This window comes from Paroedura picta, chromosome 3, assembly GCF_049243985.1.
Source record: "Paroedura picta isolate Pp20150507F chromosome 3, Ppicta_v3.0, whole genome shotgun sequence".
Taxonomy (NCBI): Eukaryota; Metazoa; Chordata; class Lepidosauria; order Squamata; family Gekkonidae; genus Paroedura; species Paroedura picta.
In genome coordinates, this window is record NC_135371.1 from 9966647 (window position 1) to 9994565 (window position 27919).

At 46.5% G+C, this 27919-nt stretch overlaps 1 protein-coding gene across 1 annotated transcript; it reads right to left on the reverse strand.

Moving 5' to 3' along the window:
* Nucleotides 1–475: 475 nt before the first annotated feature.
* On the reverse strand, nucleotides 476–27601 carry LOC143834486 (uncharacterized). Its single transcript, XM_077331314.1, has 11 exons — nucleotides 27465–27601; nucleotides 25457–25558; nucleotides 24138–24188; nucleotides 22911–23170; nucleotides 13830–15062; nucleotides 8810–8929; nucleotides 6142–6565; nucleotides 4491–4721; nucleotides 3318–3340; nucleotides 2736–2839; nucleotides 476–1613 (listed from the first exon to the last, which is right to left on the reverse strand). Exons 5-11 carry the CDS (start codon nucleotides 15044–15046, stop codon nucleotides 1024–1026), a joined length of 2709 nt encoding a protein of 902 aa, XP_077187429.1. The 5' UTR covers nucleotides 15047–15062; nucleotides 22911–23170; nucleotides 24138–24188; nucleotides 25457–25558; nucleotides 27465–27601; the 3' UTR covers nucleotides 476–1023.
* Nucleotides 27602–27919: the final 318 nt, after the last annotated feature.

A 27919-nucleotide genomic window follows, 5' to 3' on the forward strand; every position in this document is an offset into this window, starting at 1 on the left:
AAGACATGGGTCAGCCTCTGAAGCAGTGGGATTGTGAGGTGTGGGGCCTGCCCTCCAGGTCGGGCCCCCTCTTCACACCTTCAGACAAAAACAGTTCTTTGATGTTAGAGGAGATTTCCCAGACCCAAGATAGATTCAACGAATTTGTTGAAGCAGGTTTGTTAAGTGCAGCGGCTGTCCCAAGTTGTAGAGTGGAAGAAGAGTGTCCCTTAACCTTATCTCTAGAGCGGCTTGAAGAAAGGGGGCAGCTGGGCTTTCTGTCCACTGTAGGAGCCACCTCTTCATGGAGTGAAAAGAAGGGCTCCCGTGTCACCTCACAGGTATTTCAGGTAGGTATTTCACTGAAATAGGTATTTCAGTGAGAATGATTGGAGCAATCCGCCATCTTTGCTTGATGAGGAGGGGAGAAGAACCAGACATGAATTACAAGGTGGACACACAGTGGAGGGGCAGCCCAAACGTGCAGTTGATGAACTTTGTTGATATATCTAAGATCTTTATTTATTTATTACTCAGACTTATTGCCCGCCACTCCCAAACAGGCTCATGGTGGGGTACAATTGTCTGTATTAAAACCCCCATTAAAACAATTCCAGACATCTATCCTTTTAAAATAACAGACTCCTAGACACTTAAAAAAAAAAAGAACAACCCACTCACCTTCCCAGAAATCTAGTACAGGAGTGGGAGAAGGGTGCGTAGATAACATCTGTTTAAAAATCTTCAAAGTTGGAGAACCCACCACCTCCTGAGGAAGCCTGTTCCACTGTCAGGAACTTCTTCCGGATGTTTAGACGGAATTTCTTTTGCATTTTGCATTAATTTCATCCCACTGGTTCTGGTCCGTGCCTCTGGGGCAAGAGAGGACAACTCTGCTCCATCCTTTCCATGGCAATTTGACCAATTGGTTCTTGGGGGGCACTTCCATTTGCACCTTGCCAGTGCATTGACCGCTGGCACTCCCTACTTCCTCTCCCACCACCCGCCACTTCCCCAAGCCACCTCCAGCCGCCCTTTTCTCTTCTAATGTGGGACCTTTCCTCTTTCCCTACGAGAGCAACATTTCCTGTGGCCCCCCTTATGACTGGGCAGCAACAAAGCTACCGCAAGCAAGTCAGCCTGACTCTTCAGTTGTGCTTCCTCCATTTTATGCTCTTCCCTCTTTTTCTTTCTCTCTCTTTTCACGTACACCTTGAACGCCTTCGCCAACAAGTCAAGGAAGGGCCTTTCCGCTGCCCCGTCCCACTTCTGCAACTTTTGGCGGATGTCCGCGTAGGACTGCACGATGAACATTGCTTTCACCACTCCCGCATTGGCCTCTTTCTCTGGGTCTATGTCAGTGTGGGCTCTGAAGGCATTCATAAGCCTCCCCAAGAACTGGGAGGGGTCCTCGTGCTCCTCTTGATGGACCTCGTACAATTTACGCAAGTCTGTTCGCTGGGGGGGCACTGGTTCCATTTCCCCTCGAAGTGCAGCCCTATAATCTTCTTTTGACGTCATGCCCCCTTGGAAAGTATGTTCCCACTTGGGGGGCACAGGAAGGCCAACCTCCTCCTCATCAGGGTCTCCATGTTGATTAAGTTTTCCTTGGGGCAGCGCTGATGTCAGAGACCCTGTTATGCAGAGGGAAGATGGAAAACTGATGCAGAGCACCATAAAATGCCTTGCACATTTGGTAAGGCATTTCATTCACCCACCAGCAGTGCCCCCCCCCCATATATGGACAGGTGTTTCTACCCATCCCCTCTACCCCCATGAGCCCAGTTACTGCTTACGTCTTGTGTGAGGGTGGGAAAAAACAAAGTAATAGAAATATGTAGCCTTTCTTCACTTCTTTATTGTGTAGAGCCCCCTGAAATTTTCAAGTTTCAACAAACCTCGGAAATGGCGCAATTGTGCAGAATATGGCTGGGAAGCCCCCACAATGGCCAATGAGGGGCCTGGAGGGGGCGGGAAGGGGAGGGGCCCCGGGTGGCGTGGACACAGCTCTGCTTCCCAACCATATTTTGCACAATTGAATCACTTCTGGGGCTTCTCAAAGCCTGAAGAATGTTTCGGGGGTTTCTCAATGGTAAAAAAGTTGAGAAAGGTTGACTTAATCATACTTAGCTAACCCCATTAAGTTTTGATGGTAAGGTAAAGGTATCCCCTGTGCAAGCACCAGGTCATGTCTGACCCTTGGGGTGACGCCCTCTAGCGTTTTCATGGCAGACTCAATACGGGGTGGTTTGCCAGTGCCTTCCCCAGTCATTACCATTTACCCCCCCAGCAAGCTGGGTACTCATTTTACAGACCTCGGTAGGATGGAAGGCTGAGTCAACCTTGAGCCGGCTGCTGGGATCAAACTCCCAGCCTCATGGGCAGAGCTTCAGACTTCATTTCTGCTGCCTTACCACTCTGCGCCACAAGAGGCTTTTGATGGTAAACATGAGGTGTATCTAGCATTTTGGCCATTTTTGTCCTTATCCACTCCCAATATAGGGGTTGTGGGTTCATATTTACCGTCATTGACCAGCATCAGGAAGTAAATAAAAGCACAGTAACACTGGCTGTGTTCATATTTTTCTGCTCAACTAGAAACTCTCTTTGGGAACCTTTTTACCTGTCCCTGTGGCACTGCTTTAATTATCCACACGGAGATCAGGATTTCACTATTATTTCACAGTGCAACCCTAAAAACAAATGCCCCCTCCCAAGCCAAATTATTAATCTCCTCCGTGAGCCATCTCCAATACCTGCAAAGATCTTCCCAGCTTCTTCTACACCAGAATTTTTCTGAGAGCATGTACTAAGCAGCTCTTCCGGACCCACAGAAAGTCCAGCCTGCCGTATCTCACACCTGGAAAGGAAAAGGATTACATTTAAGCAACGGATAAAGAACTCTGTTTCTCTGCAAGCCTGTAGCCTGAAAAGGCACTTATTCAAAAGCAAGGCCAGCCTCAAAAAAGAGGCTCCAGTTAATCCTTAATGCTAGCGAGATCTTTGACCCACTTTGGGGAGAAATGAGAGGACCTTTCGATGGGAAGAGTGAAATGGACTCTAGGGGAAAGAAACGCCCCTAAATCAAACATCGGGCGACTCTTTCAAACCCATTCTCACTATCAGTGTGTAGCGATAGTTTACACACAATTTTCCCCAGCAAAGTCAATGCTAGCTTCCTTAGTGCTGTTTCAGGTCAGGATAATGAGGCTAGGCTGGGGGGAGGGCTTACGCCCACTCTCCTCCGACATCAGGTCCAAACTGAGTCTCCACGTCTGGGTTGACAGGATCCAGAAACAGCATTAACATATAGCTGGGTCCACAGACGATCTGCATACCTGTTCAGAGGATTTTTCAGGTCCTGAAAGGGAAAAGAAAGGAGACATGTCAGTTACACAAACAGAAAACTCGCCGGGCTTCTCCCTTCTTCAAGAGCGTTCACTTTTTCTCCCTCTCCCCCTTTAGCAGAATCTACTGTCGTTCCCATGAACAAGTCTTTATTATTTATTTTTTTATTTCTTGACATTTGTAGACAGTCCTCTCCACTGGTGTGGAACCAGGGGGTGAACACGAAATGTTCAATGATACAATTAAAATCACAGCTAAACAATCCTAAACAAAGTTCTAAGAATTCCACCCATGGGCGTAGAACCAGAAACCAAGGTGGGAGTGCGAAACAGGAAGGAGGCCAATTAGATGTTGATGTTTTACTGGCCTCAGCCGTAGGCCTGCTGGAAGCGCAGTTTTACAGGTCCTGTAGAACTCAGAGAGCTCCAACAGGGCCCTGAAGTTTTCTGGGAGCTCATTCCACCAGATCAAGAAGGCCCTGGCTCTGGTTGAGGCCAGCTCAGTTTTCCTGGGGCCGGGGACCACTAGACAGTTTGCACTGGCTGAGTCAAGGCTCTCCTGAGGACATATTTGGAGAGGCGGTCCCATAGGTACATAGGGCCTGGGCTGTGCATAGCCACCTTAAACCTGACCCAGAATACAAGTGCAGCTGCCGGAAGACATGTTGGGTACAAGCCCTTCAAAGGGTACTATTCAGGACCTGGCCTGCCACATTTTGCACCAATTGCAGTTTCTGGATCAGGGATAAGGGAAGCCCCACAGAACGAGTTACAGAAGTCCAGTCTGGAGATGACTGTCACATAGATCCTGCGTTGAGCGAGGGGTTGGACTAGATGACCTGTATGGCCCCTTCCAACTCTATGATTCTATGATTCTATTCTATAGATCACCATGGCCAGTTGTTCCAGGGCCAGAGAGGTAGCTAGTAGTTTAGCTTGGCGAAGATGGAAAAAATGACAGCCAAGGTGCTCTCATGACCTGGGATTCCATTGTTAGGGAAGAATCAAGAATCCCAAGTTCCTGACAGTCTGTGCAGGGGTGAGGTGCACCCTGTCAAGATTGGGGAGGCACACTTCCTCATCAAGCCCTTTCCTTCCCAGTTTGAGGAATCAGGGGGTCTTTCCTTTTATGCCAGGAGATTTGGAAGGATTGTGACGTCTCACCTGCAGGAATTCGCAAGCTAACTCTTGGCACTTCACTTCCATCTCTGAGATCAGATGGCTGAGACAGGAAATCTCCTCAGAGATACAAGTGATGTTTTCTTCTTGCCCCTTCTGAATTTTTCCTTCCAGGTCATCCAGCCGGGTCAGCCAAAACCCCTTTTTGTCCTCAAGAAGTTTCTGGATCTGCTCAAAAGCAGCCGTGCACTTCTGCCTCTCTGCTTTGACCTGTGCCTGGAGGGGAACAAAATGGAGGAGGAAAGATCCGCTGAGGATTAGCGAGAGACGCCAAGGTGGTTGTAACAACTGGGAAAAGGGACCGCAGAGCTATTGAGTTCAGCATCCAGGGCCTATTCTGCACACGATAAATAATGCACTTTCAATGCACTTTAGAAGTAGACTTTCCTGTTCTGCACAGGGAAACCCAGCTGCCAAAGCACATTGAAAGTGCATTATCCTGTGTGTGCGGAATGGGCCCAGGTCAGCCGCAACTCCTGAGGAGACTGCCATAAATGAAAATGGCACAAGAAAACGATGTATTTTTGGAGCACAAAATAAGAGGGCTCCTCCATAGGAGGGTGAGCTGAAGACTTTCAGAAGGATGTGGCTCCTTTGTGTCTGAAGCATGGAGTTTCCGCATGCATGCTTCTGAGAGCACATTATGCATTTTTACTCCTTCACCACTGTAGCCCTGTCACGAGCTTGTTTTGCAGGGCACACTGGATTGAGATGACCTGGGGTCATCGTAAAAGCCTTATCCGTCAACATAAAAGCCAAGTGATATTAAAACAGGAGAGCATAACCACCTTCAGTCCCAGTAAGGAAAGCAAATAATAAATGACATAAATAAATCATAATTCCATTCTTCCCTTCCCAAACCTAACTGGTCCAAAGCAGCCCTTCTCAAATTTTTTACCACTGAGAAACTCCCAAATCGTTCTTCGGGCTTTGAGAAACCCCAGAAATTGTGTAATCGTACAGAATACGGTTGGGAAGCATAGCAGTGTACATGCTTAACCAGGACCCCTCACCTGTCCATCCCCTTCATGCCCATTTTGGGAGGGGCGGGTTGAATACATTAAAAATTAATTTCCATTCAGGAAACCCTTCCAAGGTCATCAAGAGACCCCAGGATGAAAGCTGAAGCTATGTTATTAAGTGTACCTCCGCAGTGCCTCCCAACCCACACGCAAAGTTTATTCTTCGACGCTACGACGGCAGCAAGACTAGAATTGGCCAAGAAATGGAAAACGCAAGAATTACCCTCGATAGAAGACTGGCTGAATAAATTAGCTGACTTTGCCAAGATGGCTAAACTGACACTGATAGTCAACGGAAGAACTGAAGAGGCCTTTCAAGAGCAATGGGGTCCTTATCTGAACTATTTAAGAAAGTAATTCAAAAGGGGATTGAAACGGGGAATCAAGTGTATTAAATGAAGAGCATAACCTTTCTTTTTCTGTATTAACAATGTAGATTACTTGTACTGTATCATCTTTAATCTTGGAAAATAAAATAAAAATCTTGATTAAAAAAAAAAAGAGAGAGAGAGACCCCAGGATTTCATGAAACCCTGGTTGAGAAAGCCTGCCAAGAACCTTCTGCATCGTCTTCATGGATCCAGATACCCCAAGCTGGTGTCATGTTTCCTTACCTGGCAGTCGAGGAACGCCTCCTCCATAGGAAGCACTCGGTGGCCCTGATGTCCCATGGATCGGTCGCACACCACGCAGATGGGGGCTTGGTCAGTGAAGCAGAAGAGCTTCAGGGGCTCCAGGTGCTTCGGACACTCTCCTCGCGCCCCCTCGACTCCTTTCTCCACCCGGAGTTTCTTCACGAGCTCCACGAGGTTCACCAGCTGCCGGTTTGGCTTGATTTTGTTCTGCTGGAAAACCTTGCGGCACTGAGGGCAGGAAGGGCCCGCGTCAGACCCCCACTGGGTGAGGCAGGCCTGGCAGAAACTGTGCCCACACTCAGTGGTCACTGGCTCTTGGAAGTACTCCAGGCAGATGGAACAAGTTGTTTCCTCACAGAACTCTTCGAGAAGGCTCCCGCTTGCCATTACGAATTCTCTCTCACTGAAATGTGAAAAGCAGCCACGATTGTGAACATTTCGAACACGGCCTGGGGATCTGCCTGGCTGAATTTGCCTCACTTTTCACTCTGGCTGCCAGGAAGATCCGAGCCAAAGCATTTCTACAGGAGCCTCCACCTTGATACGCCATTTTATCCCTCTTATTGTAACTCAGCAGTCCATGTTTACAATTTTATGTATGCAATATTGGAGAAATATTGTTTTATTCGTATTTGTACCATATTGTTTTAATTGTGCTTTGGCTATATACATGTTATCGTATTGTATCACCTCGTGAGTAGAGCATTTTTTTTTCTTGGGGAGGAGGAATTGTCTTAGTTGAGCAGGACTGTACCACATACCAAAATGAATGAGGAACTGTCACTCATTAAAATGAAAAATCCAGTGAAAAGGGAGGTTTAGCAGCGCCTGATATTGTTTACTTAGTTTATATCCTAGTTTTCTCCCCAAATGGGACCCCAAGTGGCTGACACCCTTCTCCTCTTTGGATGGAAGCTGGAGAAGGGAGGTTTTGGGGAGAGGAGGGACCTCAGCGTAGTTTCCCCCTCCAAAGAGGGAGAAATTGCTCTCTCGCATCAGGAAATCCACTGTAAAAGTGGGAGATCTCCAGGACTCACCTGGAAGCTGGCAACCCTACTACATAATCTCCCATGGATGCCATGTACAAGGCTGTGAAAATACTACTCCCCCCAGAAAAAAACTTGGATTTAACAATCAGGAAAATCCCTGATATTTTACCAAACATTCTCTCCTTAGAGCCTCTTGTGGCAGAGGGTGGTAAAGCAGCCAACATGCTGTCTGAAGCTCTGACCATGAGGCTGGGAGTTCGATCCCAGCAGCTGGCTCAAGGTTGACTCAGCCTTCCATCCTTCCGAGGTCGGTAAAATGAGTGCCCAATTTGCTGGGGGGTAAAACAGTAATGACTGGGGAAGGCACTGGCAAACCACCCCGTATTGAGTCTGCCATGAAAATGCTAGAGGGTGTCACCCCAAGAGTCAGACATGACCCGGTGCTTGCACAGGGGATACCTTTACCTTATTCTCTCCTTGAAGGATTTTTCTCTCTCCCCCAGCCTCCCTTTCCTCCAGGGTGGTGACCGTGAATGAACAGGACCGGTTGCTTTCTGTTCTGCCAGGGAAATTCCAAACCGGCTTCCCTTCCACAAGAAAACTCTTCAAAACTGAAAGTTTCAGTCCCGTTGGGGAGTTTGTAGGTTTGGTGAGTGTTAGGACTGCGGAAGACTTAATGACATGGCTCTGAAGGGCTATGGGACGTAGAACTAGTTTTGACATGATTTTGCATGTAAAATATGTACAAAAACTGGGATTTGTGTCATTGTCAATTGTCGGTTAAGCATTAGAGTTCGGTTAGGCATGGGCTGGGTTGGGGAATTGCTAGACTCAGTTTCAGTCTGAGGCTGCTTTTTTTTTTGTGGCAGTTTCAAAAATACAAAAGGATGTTTTTTTTTTTTTATTTGCCAGCCCTGGGTTGGGAAACACCTGGCGACTTCGGGGCTGGAGCCAGGTGAGGGCGGGATTTGGAGAGGGGAGGGACCTCGAGCCCCTCCTCCCGAGCAGCCATTTCCTCCATGCGCCGTCACTCCAGGGGATTCCCCGGACCCAGCTGGCCACTGGCTTCCCTATTAGGGTCAGGTTCGCCTACAAACGAGGGCGCGATCCACAACGGGATGGCAGCTTCCTTTTGCCACAATGCAAAAAAATGACACCGATGCACGAAGGCTCCACTTCAGCTGCTCCCCTTTTCCTTGCCAAGTGAAAGACAAGAGCCCCGCGGTCGCTCTTTGGGGTAGTCAAACTGCGGCCCTCCAGATGTCCATGGACTCCAATTCCCAGGAGCCCCTGCCAGCATTCGCTGGCAGGGGGCTCCTGGGAATTGTAGTCCATGGACATCTGGAGGGCCGCAGTTTGACTACCCCAAGCTGAAGCGTCCCCGGGCAGCCCTTCCAAGGAGAGCCACACCGCCGCGCTTTCCCTCTTCCAGTCCCGCGGGTCTCACAGCGCACGCGCGAACCCCCGCCCACCCTGCCCTCTCCCACCCGCTTCAGCCGCGCCCATTGCGCACGCTCCGTCCGCTTCCAGCAGCCGCTTTTCCCCTTCTGCAAAGGGACCTTAGATGCGCACCGCAGCCCCGCTCTCCCCTCCGGGAAAGGCGTACCTGACGGAGCGCTGCTCGGAAACAGGGTCCTAAAGCCCCCCGGAATTCTTGCCTGCGCTGGCGTCCGGCAGGTGCCCAGGCTGGAAAAAGAAAGCAGGGAAACGGCGCCTGCGCGCTGAAGCCGCTGCTGGGTCGGTCGGGAAGCGGGGAAGGGAGTGATTCCCCCGTGCAGCTAACGCGAGAAGCGGGCGGAGCATTAAGGGCTCCCCCCCCTCCTCCACCGGGGTTTGCAAGGAAGGGAAGCGAAGCCGGACAGGCTGGTTTTTCACACGCACGAATGTGCTGTCAGTGTGGCTTTGCAGAATCCGCTTGCAAACAGCTGCGAAAGAGGATTATCCCGCGGCGTGTGGAATTGGAACGGCGCAAGCACGTGGCCGCCGCGCCCGCATGGACTCTGGAGAATGTGCAGCAATGTTAGCCTTACTCGGTTACTCATATGTAGCTTGGGGGGTGGGGGGAGTTATTTGCCCAGTTCAGCCTTTCTCAACTTTCTTTTTTTTTTAACCATTGAGAAACCCCCCTGAAACGTTCTTCAGGCTTTGAGAGACCCCCAAAGTGGGGCGACTGTGCAGAATGGGAATAGGAAGCAAAGCTGGGTATAGGTCCACTTGGGGTCCCCCCATTTCCACCCCCTCCAGGCCCATCACTGGCCGCTGTGGGGGAGGGGGTCGACATGTCTATATATGGTCATATCATGATAAATGGTTAACACATTTGAAATATACATGAAACATTAATAAACTCCCACCCATTTGGGAAACCCACCCAGGGCTGTCAAACCCTGGGGTTTCACGAAATCTTGGTAGAAAAAACCTGGCTTAGTTTGTGCGATTTGGTCCTGCCTTAACGCTTGGTTCTCCAATAGTTTATTCTTGTACAGTAGCCCTTATTATAGAGCCTCTTGTGGCACAGAGTGGTAAGGCAGCAGACATGCAATCTGAAAGCTCTGCCCATGTGGCTGGGAGTTCGATCCTAGCAGCCGGCTCAAGGTTGACTCAGCCTTCCATCCTTCCGAGGTCGATAAAATGAGTACCCAGCTAATGACTGGGGAAGGCACTGGCAAACCACCCTGTATTGAGTCTGCCATGAAAACGCTGGAGGGCGTCACCCCAAGGGTCAGACATGACCCAGTGCTTGCACAGGGGACACCTTTACCTTTAGCCCTTATTAGGGGTGTGAATTCCAGGCTGGGAAATTCCTGGAGATTCGGGAGTGAGGTCTGGGGAAGGCAGGAGGAGCCTTAGCTGGATAGAGCCCCCCCCCCCCCCTCCAAGGCAGCCAAAGAGCCTGAGGCTCTTTTCTCCAGAGAAATAGTTCTGGATTTTCACATCCCACCTGAATAATAGAATCATAGAATCACAGAATCACAGAATCATAGAGTTGGAAGGGGCCATACAGGCCATCTAGTGCAACCCCCTGCTCAACGCAAGATCAGCCCTAAGCATCCTAAAGCATCCAAGAAAAGTGTGCATCCAACCTTTGCTTGAAGACTGCCAGTGAGGGGGAGCTCACCACCTCCTTAGGCAGCCTATTCCACTGCTGAACTACTCTGACTGTGAAAAACTTTTTCCTGATATCTAGCCTATATCGTTGTACTTGTAGTTTAAACCCATTACTGCGTGTCCTCTCCTCTGCAGCCAATGGGAACAGCATCCTGCCTTCCTCCATGTGACAACCTTTCAAATACTTAAAGAGGGCTATCATGTCCCCTCTCAACCTCCTTTTCTCCAGGCTGAACATTCCCAAGTCCCTCAACCTATCTTCATAGGGCTTGGTCTATAGTTGGAAGGGATCTCCTGGGTCATCTAGTCCAACCCCCTGCACTAGGCAGGACTCTCACAACCCTCTCGCTCATCCACTGTAACCTGCCACCACCTGAACCTTCACAGAATCAGCCTCTCCGTCAGGCAGCTATCCATCCTCTGGACTTGGGCAACCCTAGGTTGAGTGAAGAGAAAATGACTGGTCCAGGGTTATATTTCATAGAAAAAGGAGAATCTGAGGCCCATCTTTCTTAATCCAACACTTTAAGCAGGAGCCTATGCTGTATAGGTGACTGCACTGGCCCATTGAAGAAACCCAGATATAACAGTCAACCAATACCATTTTTAATACATATTGTAAACTCTTCCATTTTGGTTTCAGCTTTTCTTAGTTTTTAAATTTTTTAATGACAGGCAGATGATACAAAAGAAAATGCAAAAAGTGATTTTGTAACATAAATATGACACAGAAAATATTTTCTCCCCAGCATCCTCTTCATTACATAGAATAATTTTTAAAAGTCTACAATGAAAAGAACTTTTGTTGGGATACATTTATATCTGACCATTACCATTTAGAACTACTTGTTCTACTTTATTGCAGTACACATACAGATTTTTAAACTACTCATTCTACATCGGTCTCCTGCATTTATACAAACTATATACCTTCTTCCCTCAGATTTTGTAACTGTTTCTCCAATAAGATGCTAATTTTGCATCAGTGCTACTGGGCAAGTCTGTTTTTCCACTCTTCTAATCTTGGGCATATGTCAACTTTTGACTTTGCTGTGGGAATATTTCCAGCCACTGGGACCAGATATCTGAAGACATCTTCCAAAGTCTTTGGAAAGTTGTTTTCCTCAGCTTTTCTTTAAAAATAACCCCTGAGCCATTCCCCTTATGATTTAACCCTTAATATCTTGATAGATGTGTGTAAGAGCTTTGCCTGTTGTTTAATGCTCTCCTCTTCCTCATCTATCATTTTATGCTATGCTGCTTATAGTTGTGGTGTGATTCTGCTCTGATGGAGCCTAATGCAGCCTTGTGAGACAGGTAAGTACCAGCACTGCCTAACAGGTGTACTTTTTCAGGAGATTCATGTGCGATACCAGTCTAAAGGCTGCCTTCACAACCTGTTTGGAGTTTGTGATGTGCTCCAAGCTTCTTTGACATGCAAAGTGGAGCAGAAATTATCTAAAGAAGTGATTTTTTCCCAAAAATAATAATATTGTTTTTGGTTTTAGTGCCCCAGGCAGTCCTTGGCGCTGATTTGCTGCACCAGCGGTTATGGTTAAGCAGAGACAATATGCTGAAGTGGGAAGGAATAAGGGGAGAGTAAGTAAAAAAGAATCCAGATTCTAGAGGAGGAAGTGATAGGCCAAAGTGGAGCCATTTTAGATTCATTTTAGTTCAAAGCCATTTTAGACGGTTGCAGACAGGCCCTAAGCAAGCATATCTGCAAAGCAGAATGTTTCAGTTGATAGGCTGAAGAACTAAATGCTATTGTTCTGTGTTAGACGCTACATGTTCAAGGCTACAACTTCTGCTAGATTACAGAGGAGACTATCCCCATCACAAACAACAATGCCCAGCTTGTAGATGACATTTAGCAAATGTGCAAGATAAGGCGTACCATAATAAGGACAGAGCATTGTGCAGTAGCTGGCAGGCTAACTTGTAGTGACAAATGATTTTTGTTGTTGCTACAGTGTGATGGGTTTTGAAACTGAAATACATGTTGAAATTGCACGACCAAAGGCAATGTATGCATGTCTGTGAAGCTATTTACACTGTACTATAAAAGTTAATGTCGTTGAGCCTCTGGCTGTTTAGGTGAGACTATTTTTATGCAGTCCATACAAAGAAACACCATTGATTTCTCGTGGAAATATACTCAAAAGCAAACAAAACGAATAGGCAAAAAGTGATATCCTATCAAAGCTTATTAAATGCAGTCCTAGGTTATTTAAATGTGTTTGCAACCATTGGCTGGAAAAACATTTAAATAACATTTAATAAACTTCAAGGGGATACCACTTTTGAGACTACCTTTATTGCAATAAAATTTCTCTCTCTGTTGCGTCTGGCATTGGAGTGAGGTGTGCCAGATAACAAGCTGTCTGGTTCACAGAAGGGCCACAAAAATAAAAATCTGAAAACTGCTTGTTTCCAGGCTGCAGCAAAAAATGAAATGTTAAGTCCCTCACCTCTCTTTCCCTTTAGCGAGAAGTGTTTTCTGCTATTTGGTGCTGGGCCTGACCACAAATTCCCTGAACAAAGTTGGAGTCCAGTGGCACCTTTAAAACCAACCAAGTTTGACTCAAGATATAAGATTTCACGCTTATCTCTATATCTGAAGAAGTGTGCTTGCACATAAACCTGAATAAAACCTTGTGGGTTTCCAAGGTGCCACTAGATTCAAACTTTGTTTTGCTGCTTCAGACCTACCTGGTGACCCACCTGAATCCACAGACTCCCTGGTAAGGGAATGTGAGATACAGACTGGATTTTTCCGTTGCTAACAGAACCGGTGTGGATCCTCAGTGAGCAGTCTCCCACAGAGAAATGTACAAAAAGCGGAACAACAAAAACCAGTTTGACTCTTGGCCTCCAGCCAGCTCCTAAATTCTTTTAAGACAATGGCCTGAGGGAATGCTTTGTGAAATTCCTGCAGTTGTTAAGCTCCTTCTGTCCCTGATTTATTCTTAAACAGTGGCCCGTTATGGACAAATAGCTTATCTCAAGGAAGGGTTTTCTAACACATGGTTGTCAATAGACCCAAGGTAGTGTTGGTCTGAAGCAATAGTATAAAACTTTAGTCCAGTGACACCTTTAATGTGCAGACACACTTCTTTGTACCCCCACATTTTCTTTTTTCACTTGTCCACTGAAGGATCTGGAACAGCATTGAAGTCCCCAATAATAACAGCTTCTCCGTCAAGCACATCTTTAAAAATCTGGAAAAAAATCTTCAAAAAAATGTCACATTATTTGGGGCATACAAATTGATTAAAGTCCAATTTTTGTCAAACTCACCTTTAAAAATAAAAATCTTAATTGTGGATCTTGGTACGCTGGGAGGCAATATATAAACTTCCCCCACCCTTTTGTTTAGTTTTGGCCAAGGCTACAAACACCTTTCCCAATTTCTTCTCTTGAAGTAAATGTTCATAGCCATTTCTTTACGTGTGTCTCCACTAAGCAAATAATATCCGCATGTGTTTTCTTAAGTTGTGTGAATGTTTTTCATCATTTAGCTGGGGAACTTAGTCCATTTCTATTCATCAATCTCAATTTTATTTTCCCGAAGGCCGTGGTGGTTCTTCATCCTTCTCCATGGGCTGGTCTTTTGACAACTGATCTGCTAATTTCTGTGCTTCTTCCACGGTCTTTATAACGCGTCTTCCTGCAGGAAGTAGAACTTCCAAGGCAAAAGGGACCCTCCAAAAATATCTTATTTCCCGCTGGATCAATTTCTGCCTCAAGAAATGGAAGTCAGCTCTTTTACGCAGCAAATCTGCAGGGAGATCCTGAAAAACCTTAACTTCCTGTTCTTGGACTGTGTACGGTTCGTCCCGATTCTTATGAAGGACTGCATCTCTGATTTTCATGCTATCAAAGCAGACCAAGATGTCTCTTGGTTGTTTCCTTCGTGTAGCCTCTCTCGAGTTGACTCTGAAGATGTTCTCTATCCGAACCTCCTCAATCTGCAAATATTTCCGTATTGATTCTTTAAACTCTTGTTCAAGGTCCTTTTGACCAAAATTTTCAGAGATGCCGCGCAGACGGATATTTCTGCTCCTTCCTTGCACTTCTAACACTTCCAGTCTTCCTTCCAGTCTCTCTTTGGTTTCTTTCATTTCTTTTGCAGCTTTTGTAGCCTCAATATGAACTTTTTCAATCCCTCGGGTGTTGTCTGCCACCCTTTTCTCCAAGTCTGCTATATTATTCATCAACTCTGCCTCTTCTTTCCTTAGAGTTGCTATTTCTTTAGTCAGATCATCTTTGGCCCTGAGTATTTCTTCAGTAAGCGCACTTAGCCCATGTAAAATCTCAGAGATATCCTGTTTGTCATCACTGTCTGGTTTTGTCCTTCTCTGCTTTGGGCCCATTTCATGCTTGTGGTTCCAAAACTTAAGTAGCTCTGTTGCACTTTTGCTCCTTTTAGGAGAACTTTTGAAGTTTGATTCCAGTTTCTCGAATTTCTGTTCAAATTGGTTAAACAGTTTCTGGAAAGATTTTGAGGCAACAGCTCTTTCTGGGGGGTTTTCTGACTGTTGAAGTTTCCTTACGAGCTCCACAAGGTTCGCCAGCTGCCGGTTTGGCCTGAGGTTTTTCTGTGGGAAAACATCTCGGCACTGAGGGCAGGAGGCATCCGTGTCAGACTGTGCCCAGAACTGGGTGAGGCAGGCTTGGCAGAAATTGTGCCCACAGTCTAGAATCACCGGCTCCTTGAAGAATTCCAGGCAGACGGAACAGGTCACTTCCTCACAGAACTCCTTGACGAGACTCCTGGCTGCCATGGCCTGTTCTCACTTCCTGAAATGACAAAAACAGCCATGATTGTTAAACATTTCAAGCACTGCTTGGAGATCTGCTTTCCTGAATTTGCCTCACAAGCACTTGATATTTTAGGGAGGAAGAGGAATGATCTTCACTGAGCAGAACTCTACGACATCACAAAATGAATGAGGGGGAACTGCCACTCGCTAAGAATAAAATTCCTGTGACAAAGGAGGTTTATTTATGTATTTCATTTGCATACTGCCTTTCTCCCTAACAGGGATCTAAAGCAAATTGTGTATTTACATGCCCTTTTGCCAGTCTGGTAACTTGCTGCATTTGGGAATGTTTTTTTCCCTTCCTCTACCCACAATAGACACCCTATTGCGTCAGTAGGGCTGAGAGAGCTCTAAGAGAACTGCTGTGCAAAAACAGCTCTAACAAGACTATGACTAACCCAAGGTCATCCAGACAGCGGCGAGGAGTGGAATAGGCTGCCTAAGGAGGTGGTGAGCTCCCCCTCACTGGCAGTCTTCAAGCAAAGGTTGGATACACACTTTTCTTGGATGCTTTAGGATGCTTAGGGCTGATCCTGCGTTGAGCAGGGGGTTGGACTAGATGGCCTGTATGGCCCCTTCCAACTCTATGATTCTATGATTCTATTATTCTAACCAAACCTGGCTTGCCAGATTAGAGTTCGCTGTTCTTAAGCACTACACCAAGCTGACTTGCAAGATTTACAGTATTTAATGGTAGCTTGAATATGAAGTGAACAGCTGTAGATGTGGAGCTTAAGTCCTGTCAAAAGAGCAACCACATTACCCAATGAAGCCAAACCTGGAGCAATAATCATTTTTGATGAACTGTAGCTAAAATCAGATTTTAACAAGTGTCATACCCTGCCTTTCTCTCCAAAGCATCTCACATTGCTGATCATCACAACAACCCTGTAAGGTAGGCATGGCTGACAGTGTGTGACTGGCCACAGGTTACTTAGCAAGCTTCTGTGGCAGACAGGGGAAATGTTCGTTTTCACCCTCCTGAATCTCCTGTACTGTCTACTTCCCCCCCTCCAACAAAATGTCCATGAATGCCGTGGCACCTCCTGATGTTTTTCCTGGTGCTCACTTCCTTCTCCCCCAAACATCTGTTCCCCAAACCAAAACATCTATTCCCCCAGCTATTTTCTGGCACACTGGAAAGAAACTTCTGCAGAAAACCTTAAGAAGATGCCCTTGGGAAAGCATCACTCCATCAAAAATGGACATTTACCTTGGAGCCTCCCAAAATGCTGGGATTCTTGGGTGTCACCTGTGCCCCACAGAGGTGCCCGAGACCTGTTTTCAGACTCTGAAGGTGAAAACTCCCCAGGGGACTATCCAATTGCATGGCATTGTTTTGATGGGTGCGTGACCATGTTGGTGTGAAGCAGCAGAACAAAGTTTGAGTCCAGTGGCACCTTGAAGACCACAATTTTATTTTTTGGGGGGGCATCATCTGGGGCATGGACCTGGGGTCACTGTGAGTGGGCAGGCAGTTGAGAATTCCTTGCATTCTGCAGGGGTAGACTAGATGACCCTGGAGGGCCTTTTCTTGGATAAGATTTCCCATGCATGCACACGAAAGTGTATCGCCAAAATAAAATTTTGTTGGTCTTCAAGGTGCCACTGGAAACAAGCTTTGTGCGGTTGCGTTGTTTAGTGTATGCATTTTATCAGTCTCCGTTGCAGCTTTTTAATTTATTATTTATTAATTCCATTTCTGTACCGCACCACCTCTGCACAGCCATCTCTGGGCGGTTTGCAACATGAACAGTAGACAGTCATAAAACAATCACAGTTAAAAACCAATGTAATGAACCAGCACACTGTAGCTGCCAGATTTGTCCAGCTCCCCTCTCTGTCCAAGGAGAAAGAGAGTTATGGGGGAGGGCCCTGTTGATGGCCTCCTAATGTATTGGCCTCAACCAAAGCCTGCGGAAGAGCTCTGTTTTGCAGACCCTTTGAAACTGGGGCAGTTTTGTAGCCCCCCCCCCCAATCCCAAGGAGAAAGGCAGTTTTCAAAGGGAGGGGGAGATCAAGTCACTCTTTGTTGACATGGCCCAGAGAAGTGCTACAGCTTTAAAATAACAGTACCCCCCCCATACACACACCCTTACACAGATTCACATCTGCTGTGCCACTATGGATGTGCACATGCCTCAGCTATTGCCCCCCAGCTGCAATCGCCTAGTTGCACATTTGGACTCTCCTGCATCGGGTTGCTATGTGCTCCCTGGCCACTGGTGGGGTGGGGAGAAGGTTGTCACATCCCAGTTGGGAAACTCCTGAAGGTTTTGGGGTAGAGCTTGGATACCGTCCACCCTCCAAAGCAGCCCTTTTCTCCAGGGGAACTGATCTCTGTAGCCTGGAGATAAACTGTCATTCCAGGGGATCCCCAGGTCTCGCCTGGAGGCTGGCATCCCTCCCTCCAGCCGTGTTCCAGCCCACAGTGGTGAAGAGCAATCTAGCGGCATTTCTAAGCCTGCGACTCCTTCGCCCCCTTCATGGAACACTAGAGCTGGGGGGGGGGGGGACTTGTGACCCCATGAATGCACGGAGCCGATTTTGGGACGGACACACAGATCAAATTCAATACAGCACTGCGGCCAGAAAAAAACAGATCTCAAAAAAACATTTCACAGCAGAAATGGGTACACAAATCTAATACATAATATTTATTGCCGTTTGGTTTTTATACCGCCCTCCCAGCTGAGCCGGCTCCGGGCGGTGTACAAACAGGTACAATTGATAAAAATCCATTAAAATGGGTTTCAAATATGAAGTGGCGACAGTGTGCCTAAATCCGCGAATGCAACACGTTTAAATGTTTCCTCTACGCTCTTCGGAGTCAAGCTAAGACTGGGGGCTTCCTAAGATGATGGTAGATGTGATTTAGCACCTAATAATTAACAACTTACATAGGATTTACTCGCGCGCGCATACACACCTGTCTCTAGGAACGAAGGACAAAATTTGAGTCCAGCGGCACCTTTAAGAGAGTAGAAGGAGGGGAAGGAAGGAGTTGCCCGTTCTCGGGACAACTCAGAAAGCCAAGAAAATGAATGAACTGTCGGGAGAACTCGAAGTTCGAACTGTCTTTCCTTGCGTGGGGCGAACGGGCGCCCGGACCAATCAGAGGCGAGGACGGCGTTCTGGAACCCGATCCCCTTCCCCAAGCAGCTTGCGGAACTTGTGCGGGTTGTGGTGAGAGGCTAGCTTTGCCTCTCTCGGTTCCCTCCCCGGGAATTCAACGCTGAGCATCAAAGGAAACCAAACGCCGGAGCCCGAGGGAGCCGCTTACCTTCTTATCGCGCGCAGCGATCCCCCCCTCCGGAGGGAACAATAGGATGGACCGCGGGAGTGGCGCAGGGAATTGGAAATGGGCAGGATGAATGGGCGAAGCGAGCGAGGTAGAGCTACCCTGACCAATCGGGAAGAAGCGAGCGGAGTTCTATTGGTCCCAGACACGCCCACCACTTGCTCCCATCCCGCCCCACTCCCAAGGCATCTGAGTACAGTTAGAGAACCGAATTTGAGTCCAGGGGCACGTTTCAAGCCAACAAAGGTTTATTTGTTTGAGCTTTCCTGTGAAGGCACATTTCTTCCCACCAAGCTGGCTCTATAATATCAAATATTATTCTCCCGGCCCCCCCCCTCTCCCCGCCTGCCCAGAATTTCCCCCACTGTCTTTACAGATGACGAGAGGAATTCTCAGGCATTGGCATCCTCTAAACCAGGGGTAGTCAACCTGTGGTCCTCCAGATGTCCATGGACTACAATTACCATGAGCCCCTGCCAGCGTTTGCTGGCAGGGGCTCATGGGAATTGTAATCCATGGACATCTGGAGGACCACAGGTTGACTACCCCTGTACCATATTCCAACTTATTATTGGTTTTAAGAAGTCACAATCCAAATTTGCTGATTTTAAGATGGCGGAGGCCTTGCCTATTTTGAAACGTCTCTACAAGGGCCATGGATGTGCTCAAGCAGCTCAGATTCAAAGCTTCACCCATCCACTCCACACAAAAGTTTTCACCATAAAACGTTTCTCCAATTGTTTATCAGTTTGTTCTTACTCTCAGCTGCTTTCAGATTAGCTTAGGGCTAATCGTGCGTTGAACAGGGGGTTGGACTAGATGGCCTATATGGCCCCTTCCAACTCTATGATTCTATGATTCTATGAACATGCGCACATAATCTCTGTGTAAGTGGGAGCCCCAAAATGCCCTCTCGAAAACAGGCTGTCCAAACATAGCAACATTTGGAATATCAAATTTGAAACTCCTTTAGCGACATGTTTTGTTGGGGGAAAAAATGATCAACTCGTTGCTTTTTTAAAAAATTTATTAACGAGAAGATTCAATCTAACCCTCACCCAATTTTATAACAGAGCTCTTTAGGATTCTTACATTAGACACCTTATTTCCTAATGGACCCAGCAAGGACTGGATTTGACTTTTTCCTTCACTTCGGCTTTGAAAAGATCCAAATTATCACGACATGCGTGCAACATTCTCAGAACTGTACATAAGAAACTGGATCGCAAGTTTTTGGGGATTTCTTTGTGCAGGCTCTTCCGCTTCTTTTCCTTGCATCCTTCTTCCCCCCCCCCCCTGTTGCTTCTACTAACTGGTTTATTCTTTATGTGTTTATTCTTTATGTGTTACAGAGACATGATTTAAATGCACTTCTTTAATCCTTCATGACTGGCTGATTCATAGTAAGTATAATTTACACTACAGCTAACAAGTGCCCTTAGGCGGTGTTATCCTACATGAATCTGTTTCGACTCATGTGTTTTGTAGACAATTCACAAATGGCCAGACAGTCCAAGGCCATTCTGCAGTGGAAACATTTCTGAAGAAGATAGCGAAACAGCATCTCGAGTAGCTGGCAGACTGGCAACTGCAAATACCTTTCCAATTGCCACAACGAGCTGGATTGACTTTTTTTTTTATTTGAATGGTCATGTTTCAATGTATTGGGCATTGTATATAGCAGGGGCAGCCAAACTGTGGCTCTCCAGATGTCCATGGACTACAATCCCCATGAGCCCCTGCCAGCGCTGGCAGTGCCTCATGGGAATTGTAGTCCATTGACATCTGGAGAGCCACAGTTTGGCCGCCCCTGCTATAAAGGGACCGTTTTCACTCATTACACTATACTTTATATTAATAACTGGTTTGCATGCAAGTTAGTACATTGCCTTTCCTTTTGTGTGGCCTTGTGTACTCGGTGCCCTTTTTGGTTTCTTTCAGAGGTCTTTCCCCCTTCCCTTTGTTCTTATCCCCTTTTAAGCCATATAAGGTGGTGGCCATCTAACACACTGTGAGGCAGTGAATTTCACCATCCTTAGAGAAGCGTGGCCTAGTATCTTAGGCTTTTGTGTAAGTAGGTGTGCGGAACATCTTTAGAAGCTGTTCCAAAGGGAGAGGGAGGGAAGGTCAAGGAGGCGGAAGGGAAGCCGTCATCCACTCACGCTTGGTGGCGAAGAAACATGTTCTGATAATACCATTCTAATAAAACCAAGTCTGGTTATGGGGCCAACAAGTACATGGTTCCAGAGGGCTAAACATGCAGTGGAATACAGCACAGTGTCTCAGAAGGTGAGCTTGCTGAGCTTTGTAAATTAGCACATTTGTGCTGACATAGCCCTGATTTCTTCATCCCACCCCCTCCCATCCAAAAATGGCAAAATCTAGGCATAGAAATGTCATCATAATGGGCAACATTGTCAGTCTTCATTAGACACTAACCAGAACTTGTTATTGGCTTACTGCACACTTCTGGCTTTTGAACTTGGGGATTTGATTTATCACCTTAACTCAGAGATTTCCAACCAGGGTTTGCTGGGAACCCTGGGGTTATGAGAAAACTCCGTAGGGCCGATGCAGCCTTTCCCAGAAGTTTGAAGGGCCACTGACATCACTAGATGTCACTCTGGAGCCCACTACCCCTGTTATTCTACGGGCCTTGTCTCTTTTGTAAGGAATTGCCTATTTGGAGGGTCAAGACTTCCAGCTTCCCTTACGAGACCCGAGGCCTTGCCTCTGTGTCGTCTACTGTCCAACAACTGGTCATCACAGGGACAGTTTACTGCCTTGTCACTGGAGGAATAGCCACTTGTCAACTGCCTGCCTTCCCCTTGACATTGCTTTTAAAATAGCATGTACAAAACAGTGGAGGTCTATGTGGTACAGAGAACCACTACCAGCATCCAAAATTATAGAGTCTTTATTAAAGAGAAAATGTTCACAGGCACAGTTTTAGCACAGCACCAGATCGAGCAAGGGATTAAAAAGAAATGGGTTAAACACAGTTTCTCTCTCTCTCTCTCTCTTTCACTCCCCTCCCCTCTCTCTGTAGATCCCTTATCAGATGTTAAAATATAGAACAGACTCCTCAGCTTAGGATGCTATAAATCTCTGCAGAGTTTCCATTACCTTGCAGCTTCCTTGATCTCTTCTGGCCAACACATGGTTACTGACTGCCTGTTCCAGACTTCAATAAAGAGTTCTGTCTTCTCTGATGGACTTAGAACCAAAGAAAAACCTTCCTCCTGGCTGTCAGGAATTTTATCACCTCTCTTTTCCTCACCTTATTAAAAATTCAAATGAATCATAGAATCATAGAATCATAGAATCATAGAGTTGGAAGGGGCCATACAGGCCATCTAGTCCAACCCCCTGCTCAATGCAGGATTAGCCCTAAGCATCCTAAAGCATCCAAGAAAAGTGTGTATCCAACCTTTGCTTGAAGACTGCCAGTGAGGGGGAGCTCACCACCTCCTTAGGCAGCCTATTCCACTGCTGAACTACTCTGACTGTGAAAATTTTTCCTGATATCTAGCCTATATCGTTGCACTTGAAGTTTAAACCCATTACTGCACGTCCTTTCCTCTGCAACCAATGGGAACAGCATCCTGCCCTCCTCCAAGTGACAACCTTTCAAATACTTAAAGAGGGCTATCATGTTCACAATAAATGTTCACAATTTAATATCCAGTTTAATACATCATTGTGTGTGGGCTGCTGCACCTTTCTCTTTCCACCCGCCCCCCAGCCGCCAGCAAGGGTAGGGTTGCCAGCTCTGTGCAGAGGAATTCCTGGAGATTTGGGGGTGGAGCCTGGGGAGGACCAGGACCTCATTGGGGCCCACACTCTAGTCTAGAGCATCCAGACCATAGGTGGGATCAGAGAAGCTTTTCCTGAAAATTCTTCAGGAATCCCCTCCTGAACTGTCTCTAGTATTTAACACCTCTGAGTCTCTGTTCCCTGCTCGAAGGGGAGGCAGAGCTTGACCATCCCATGGTATGATGGTGGGCTGAGGTAAGTCTGGAAAGCAACTGAACTGACTACCCCTCTTCCTGCCTGTTCTCTGCCCAGGGAGAGAGAAAGTCTTTTTTTTTAATTCACAGTGAAAGTTTTGCTCATTTCAAACCTCCGAAAGAAAAAAAAATGCATTTCTTCACAGAGGTGATTATTAAAGGCTTAAAGAAAACACTTCACAGAAAAGGTCAATTTTGAGGAGTGGTTCCAGGGAGAGCCAGGGCCAGAGCCAAAGAGGGGGGCCAAGCAGGAAATTATTGATACTGAAGGAAGTAGAGCAGAAATGGACAAAATCACATGGGAATCCCAACCTTATTTTCATCTAGGAAAAGCAAATAATAAACCAGAGCTGCAACTTGGAATAAAGCCAAGAGGATTTGGGAATGTAAAAAGCAACAGACTGGATTTTCTCTGGAAGGTAAGAGATGCAACTGATCGGGACAGAATTAAACCCAGGCCCTATAATATGTTCACCTTCAGAAGATACATCCAAGAGGGGGACTCAGTATTCACCTGTGCCATTACAACGGATGGAGTTGGCAACAAGTCGTCATCGTGCCGAACCTAAAATTTCACACGGCTTCAAGTTGTGCTCCATCGATGGCGAACTCTCGGCTACGGCACAGTCATACCTCCGACGACGTTACAGAGGTCTGAGTGGCAGCAAGTCATGTTTATCTGGAGGTATAAGTTGAGAATTGGGAGTGTACCAGTACGAACAGTGTTGCAAAGATGGCGATTGTCTTCAGAGGTGCAACCATATATCACCAATTCTGGGGCAGGGAGAAAAGGAAACAGTGCAAAGGAAACAGGTCAGTTTGGAACGTGGTGTGGAGATTGCAATACTCATGGAATGGGAATGAAGGAAAGAAGACAAAGAGCTCTCTTTTTTTTTGTACATCACTTTTTACTGCCCAAAGGAGTCCCAAAACTTCTCAGGAACACCTTTCCCTTCCTCTCCCCAAAACACGCCCCCTGTGAGCTAGGCGGGGCTGAGAGAGCTCTAAGTGAATTACCCTGAAAGAACAGACGTAAGAGAACTATGACTAACCCAAGGTCACCCAGCCGGCTGCATGTGGAGAAGCCAGGCATCAAACCTGGTTCTCCTGATTAGAAGCTGCTGCTTTTAACCGCTACAACATGCTGGAAGGCAGATAAAGAAACGTGTGGTGGCCTGCGTCTAATGCCTTAGCAGAATCTCTCTTTCCTTTCACTCTAGAAATCCTTTGGAAAGTACTGAAAGAGTAAAAACGTCTGCATCAGCAGGGCCTCTGACAATGTTCAGAATACGGGAGGAAATGTCAACTTTTCAGCATGTACCCATGTGGTGTGGTATTTAGCATTCCCTGCAACTGTGTTAGAAACTGGAGAGGCATCTTGTTGGAAATAGCTGTTCTATTCTGTATCAAAAGGAAACAGTCCCTGGCTTTTGGTGCAAAATCTTTCGCTCATCTGCAGCAAGGGCAAGTAGTTTTGGAAAGGTGGAAAACTCAAGATGGAAAAATGGTGAAGTAAACGATCAAGGAGCATGGGGGGGGGGGGCGGGGATATAACCCCAAAAGCATTTTACGCTCTGGCTTTGCTGGAACAGTAGGCGAAGAATTTAAGACCCGGATATGGGGGAAAAAAATCTGATACTGGAAAGAAATACTGTAGGATATAATTGCTTGCAGAAAAGAGGACTTCGAGTCTGTGGTTTAAAAAGCATTTTTTTCAGATTCCTCTGGCAATGAAACTTACCAAGGAAACTTATTCCTACGTCCTTCTCTTTATTCACCTTTCCCTGAACCTCTGAGAGAAAAAACAGAAAGAACCATGCTTTGTCAATTGCACCACATATTGATTTACCGTATTTACCGGTGTATAAGACGACTGGGCGTATAAGATGACCCCCCAACATTTCCACTCAAAATATAGAGTTTGTTGCATTACATTACAGTACTATGGGCCACCATGGGCAGCTATGTCTATCCCAACTGAAGTGTACCCGGCGTATAGGACGACCCCCCCCACTTGGAGGCATGTTTTTCAGGGGGGAAAAGTAGTCTTATACGCCAGCAAATACTGTATTTATTCAAAACACTTAAAAAAAAGTTAAACCTTTCCTCTCATTTCAAGGCAGATTACTCCTGCAGGTTCATGAATCCAGAGACATGAAGGGCTTTGGAGGAAACAGTCAGACCTTTGAATTAAACCAAGTACCTGAACTTGGTAGTTAGTACATCATCTGAAGAATGTCTGTGCTACTCAATGTCCCAAAGCACCATTGCCATGGTGTTCCATACCAACTGGAGTTTCTAAGTTTTCTTTAAGGGCAAACCCATGAAGAGTACATTACAGTGGTCTAGCCTTGAGGTAGAGTTGCCGGATCATTTGATGCCAGAATCCTAGAGTTGAGAAGGGCCATACAGGCCATCTAGTCCAACCCCCTTCTCAATGCAGGATCAGCCAATTGGACTGATTACTCACATTCTACAGCATTGTGATTTTTACCAGGATATCGGAAGTAGTCTAATTTCACCTTTGTCACTGTGGTTCTCTAACTATGTCGACGATCTATTAGTTAATGTCTTACTTGCACATAAAGATACTCCTATTTCTTATACAGTGATGATGCTCTGTTGCCACTAGAGTGCGGAAATCCTCAGCTGTTGTTCAGTGACTTGATTGTTAACTTAATGTTACTGTAGTTTTACCTATGTTCTGATGCTCGTCATTGACCGTAAATTAACAAATGAACTTCTGCTGGGCAGAGCCAGCCCAGGGGTTATTCTTGTGCCCTAGGCCAATGATGGCTTTGGAAAAACCCACTCCAAATTCACTGTAAAGAAGACTGAGAAGTCATTCCATTGGACCTCTCTTAAAAGGAATAGTATTTCCCTCCTAGGTTGTTGACAGTTCTAAGACAGACAGGCCAGTAATCTGACTCAGTAGAAGACATTGCTGCCACCACTTAACGCATACTATTCAGTGTCCCTTGCGGTCTTGCACCGGAGGTGATAGCCTAAGCTTGCCTAGTGGTCAGATCAGCCCTGCCACTGGGGCTTTTTGGGGTTTACCTTCAATCTGGTTTGTGAAGCAGTAGTCATCTTTAGAAACGTTGCAGAAAAAAGGGGTGCAGGGATTACCTTCACATCGGTCCAAGCACTGCAGGATCCTGGCTAAGAAAGAAAGCGTGGTTACAGAGCGGTATTCTGAGCAGCATTTTCGGTATGTATTTGTCTGGTGCCTTTAAAGCAGGGGTAGTCAAACTGCGGCCCTCCAGAGGTCCATGGACTACAATTCCCAGGAGCCCCCTGCCAGCAAACGCTGGCAGGGGGCTCCTGGGAATTGTAGTCCATGGACATCTGGAGGGCCGCAGTTTGACTACCCCTGCTTTAAAGATTACAGAAAGGGGGGGAGGATCAAAACAGGAACGCAGATAAAATGGGACCCTGAGCAGTTTTTCTTCTTTTAGTTTTTGTATTACATGTGTTAAATACTACAGAAGAACGAAAAACGTATGAGTCCAATTGATCTTTCATTCTTTAAGAACTTGCTCTGAGGTGTATGGAGGGGGTTAGAAGAATTGTTTTTTATACTCTGCTTTAAGGAGTCTCATAGCAAGTTCTAATTGTCTTGCCTTGCCTTCCTCTCCCTGCAACAGGCACCTTGTGTGGCGGGTGGGGCTGAGAGAGCTCTGAGAGGACTGTGACTGACCCAAGGTCATCCAGCTGGCTGTATGTGGAGGAGAAATGGGGAATCAAACCCAAGTCTGCTGCTCTTAACCGCTACACCACGCTGGCGTTTTGCCCCCTTCCACCATGATATTTGCAGCCAACATGTCTGTATATTTCACTGGGATTTTTTTCAATTATTTGCACATAACATAACCAACCATTTTATACCCCCCTCTACATTATCTGCTGAGCTGAAAATACTCACTTTTGAAAGTAACTTTTGGCATTGTCATAAAATCCTTTTTTTTAACTAAGAAAAGTATAAAATGTATTTATATAATGTCTCCAAAGCCTGTTGAAGGTATCTAATGGCCTAACTAAGTACAAAAAAAAATGTAATTGACTTCTTTGTAATTCTCAGATTATTTGGTCTGTATCTTATTTACAAAACAGCTATAGATGCTTTTTAAAATGTTTTTACCATGCTACCTTTTTCTTTTCTTTTTTCTTTTGGTATTTATTGTTGATGTACACTGCCCTGAGCTAGTTCCAGGAGGGTGGTTTATAAATTTAATAATAATTAAAATTAAAATAAAGATAAAGATATGGGTTTATTTTCAGATTTCAGGAAAGTAGCATGTCTAAAAGGTTGATATATTGCCCATCTTTATTTTCCCTTTGCCCAGTTAGTAGCAAACAGAATTGGGGCCCTACAACCTAATGTTCCAGGTGTTTTTTTTTTTGGTTTTCAGAGATGGCTTCAGGAAAGAAGAAGAGTTGATTCTTATATGCTGCTTTACCACCCTAAGGAGTCTCAAAGCGGCTTACAGTTGCCTTCCCTTTCCTCTCCCCACAACAGACACCTTGTGAGGTGGGTAAGGCTGAGAGAGCCCTGATATTACTGAAAAAGAAGGGTTGGTTCTTATATGCCGCTTTTCTCTACCTGAAGCAGTCTCAAAGCGGCTTACAGTTGCCTTCCCTTTCCTCTCCCCACAACAGACACCCTGGGAGGGAGGTGAGGCTGAGAGAGCCCTGATATTACTGAAGAAGAAGAGTTGGTTCTTATATGCCGCTTTTCTCTACCCGAAGGAGTCTCAAAGCGGCTTACAGTCGCCTTCCCTTTCCTCTCCCCACAACAGACACTCTGTGAGGGAGGTGAAGCTAAGAAAGCCCTAAGATTACCGCTCTGTGAGAACAGCACTATCAGGGCTGTGGCAAGCCCAAGGTCACCCAGCTGGTTACATGTGGGGGAAGAGTGGGGAATCAGATCTGGCTTGCCCGATTAGAAGTCTGCATCCCTAACCACTATACCAAGCTGGCACTACATCAAGTGTGGGGCTGGCATCCAAGAGACTGGCTCAAGGGGAAAGAGACAGACAGAGGGAAGAACAGCAGCCCCCAGACTCACCACAGCAAGATCCCCAGAGGGCAGGTCCCAGAAGTAGAAGAACCAAAGGCAGGGGGGGCGCCATTGCAAGGTTGGTGGAGAGGAGGGCGAACCAGCAGCATATGCAGCCACTGCAGCTGTGCGGAATTTCAGCTCTGGCCGGCCCCCGAGTCAGCCAATCGGGCTGGCAGGCAGCCACAGGCCGAACCAATCAGGCATTGAGCAGGGAGGACGGAGCTTTCTCAATCAGGCTAAGGCCATCCAGAGGACACGGGATGGGGAGAGAAAGGGCCAACTCCAACCCTTATAAGGCAGTTCCTAGGACAGGCCAAGGGTAAAACAATACATCCTGATCCAGGCTTCCAAAAGCTGAATTCTTGGGGGGGTTTACTTGTGCAAAAGGGCCCTGATCCCCTTCAGGGCTGGCACTGGGGGGGAGGGGGGATCACATGCACATCCAGCCCGATTGGAGCACC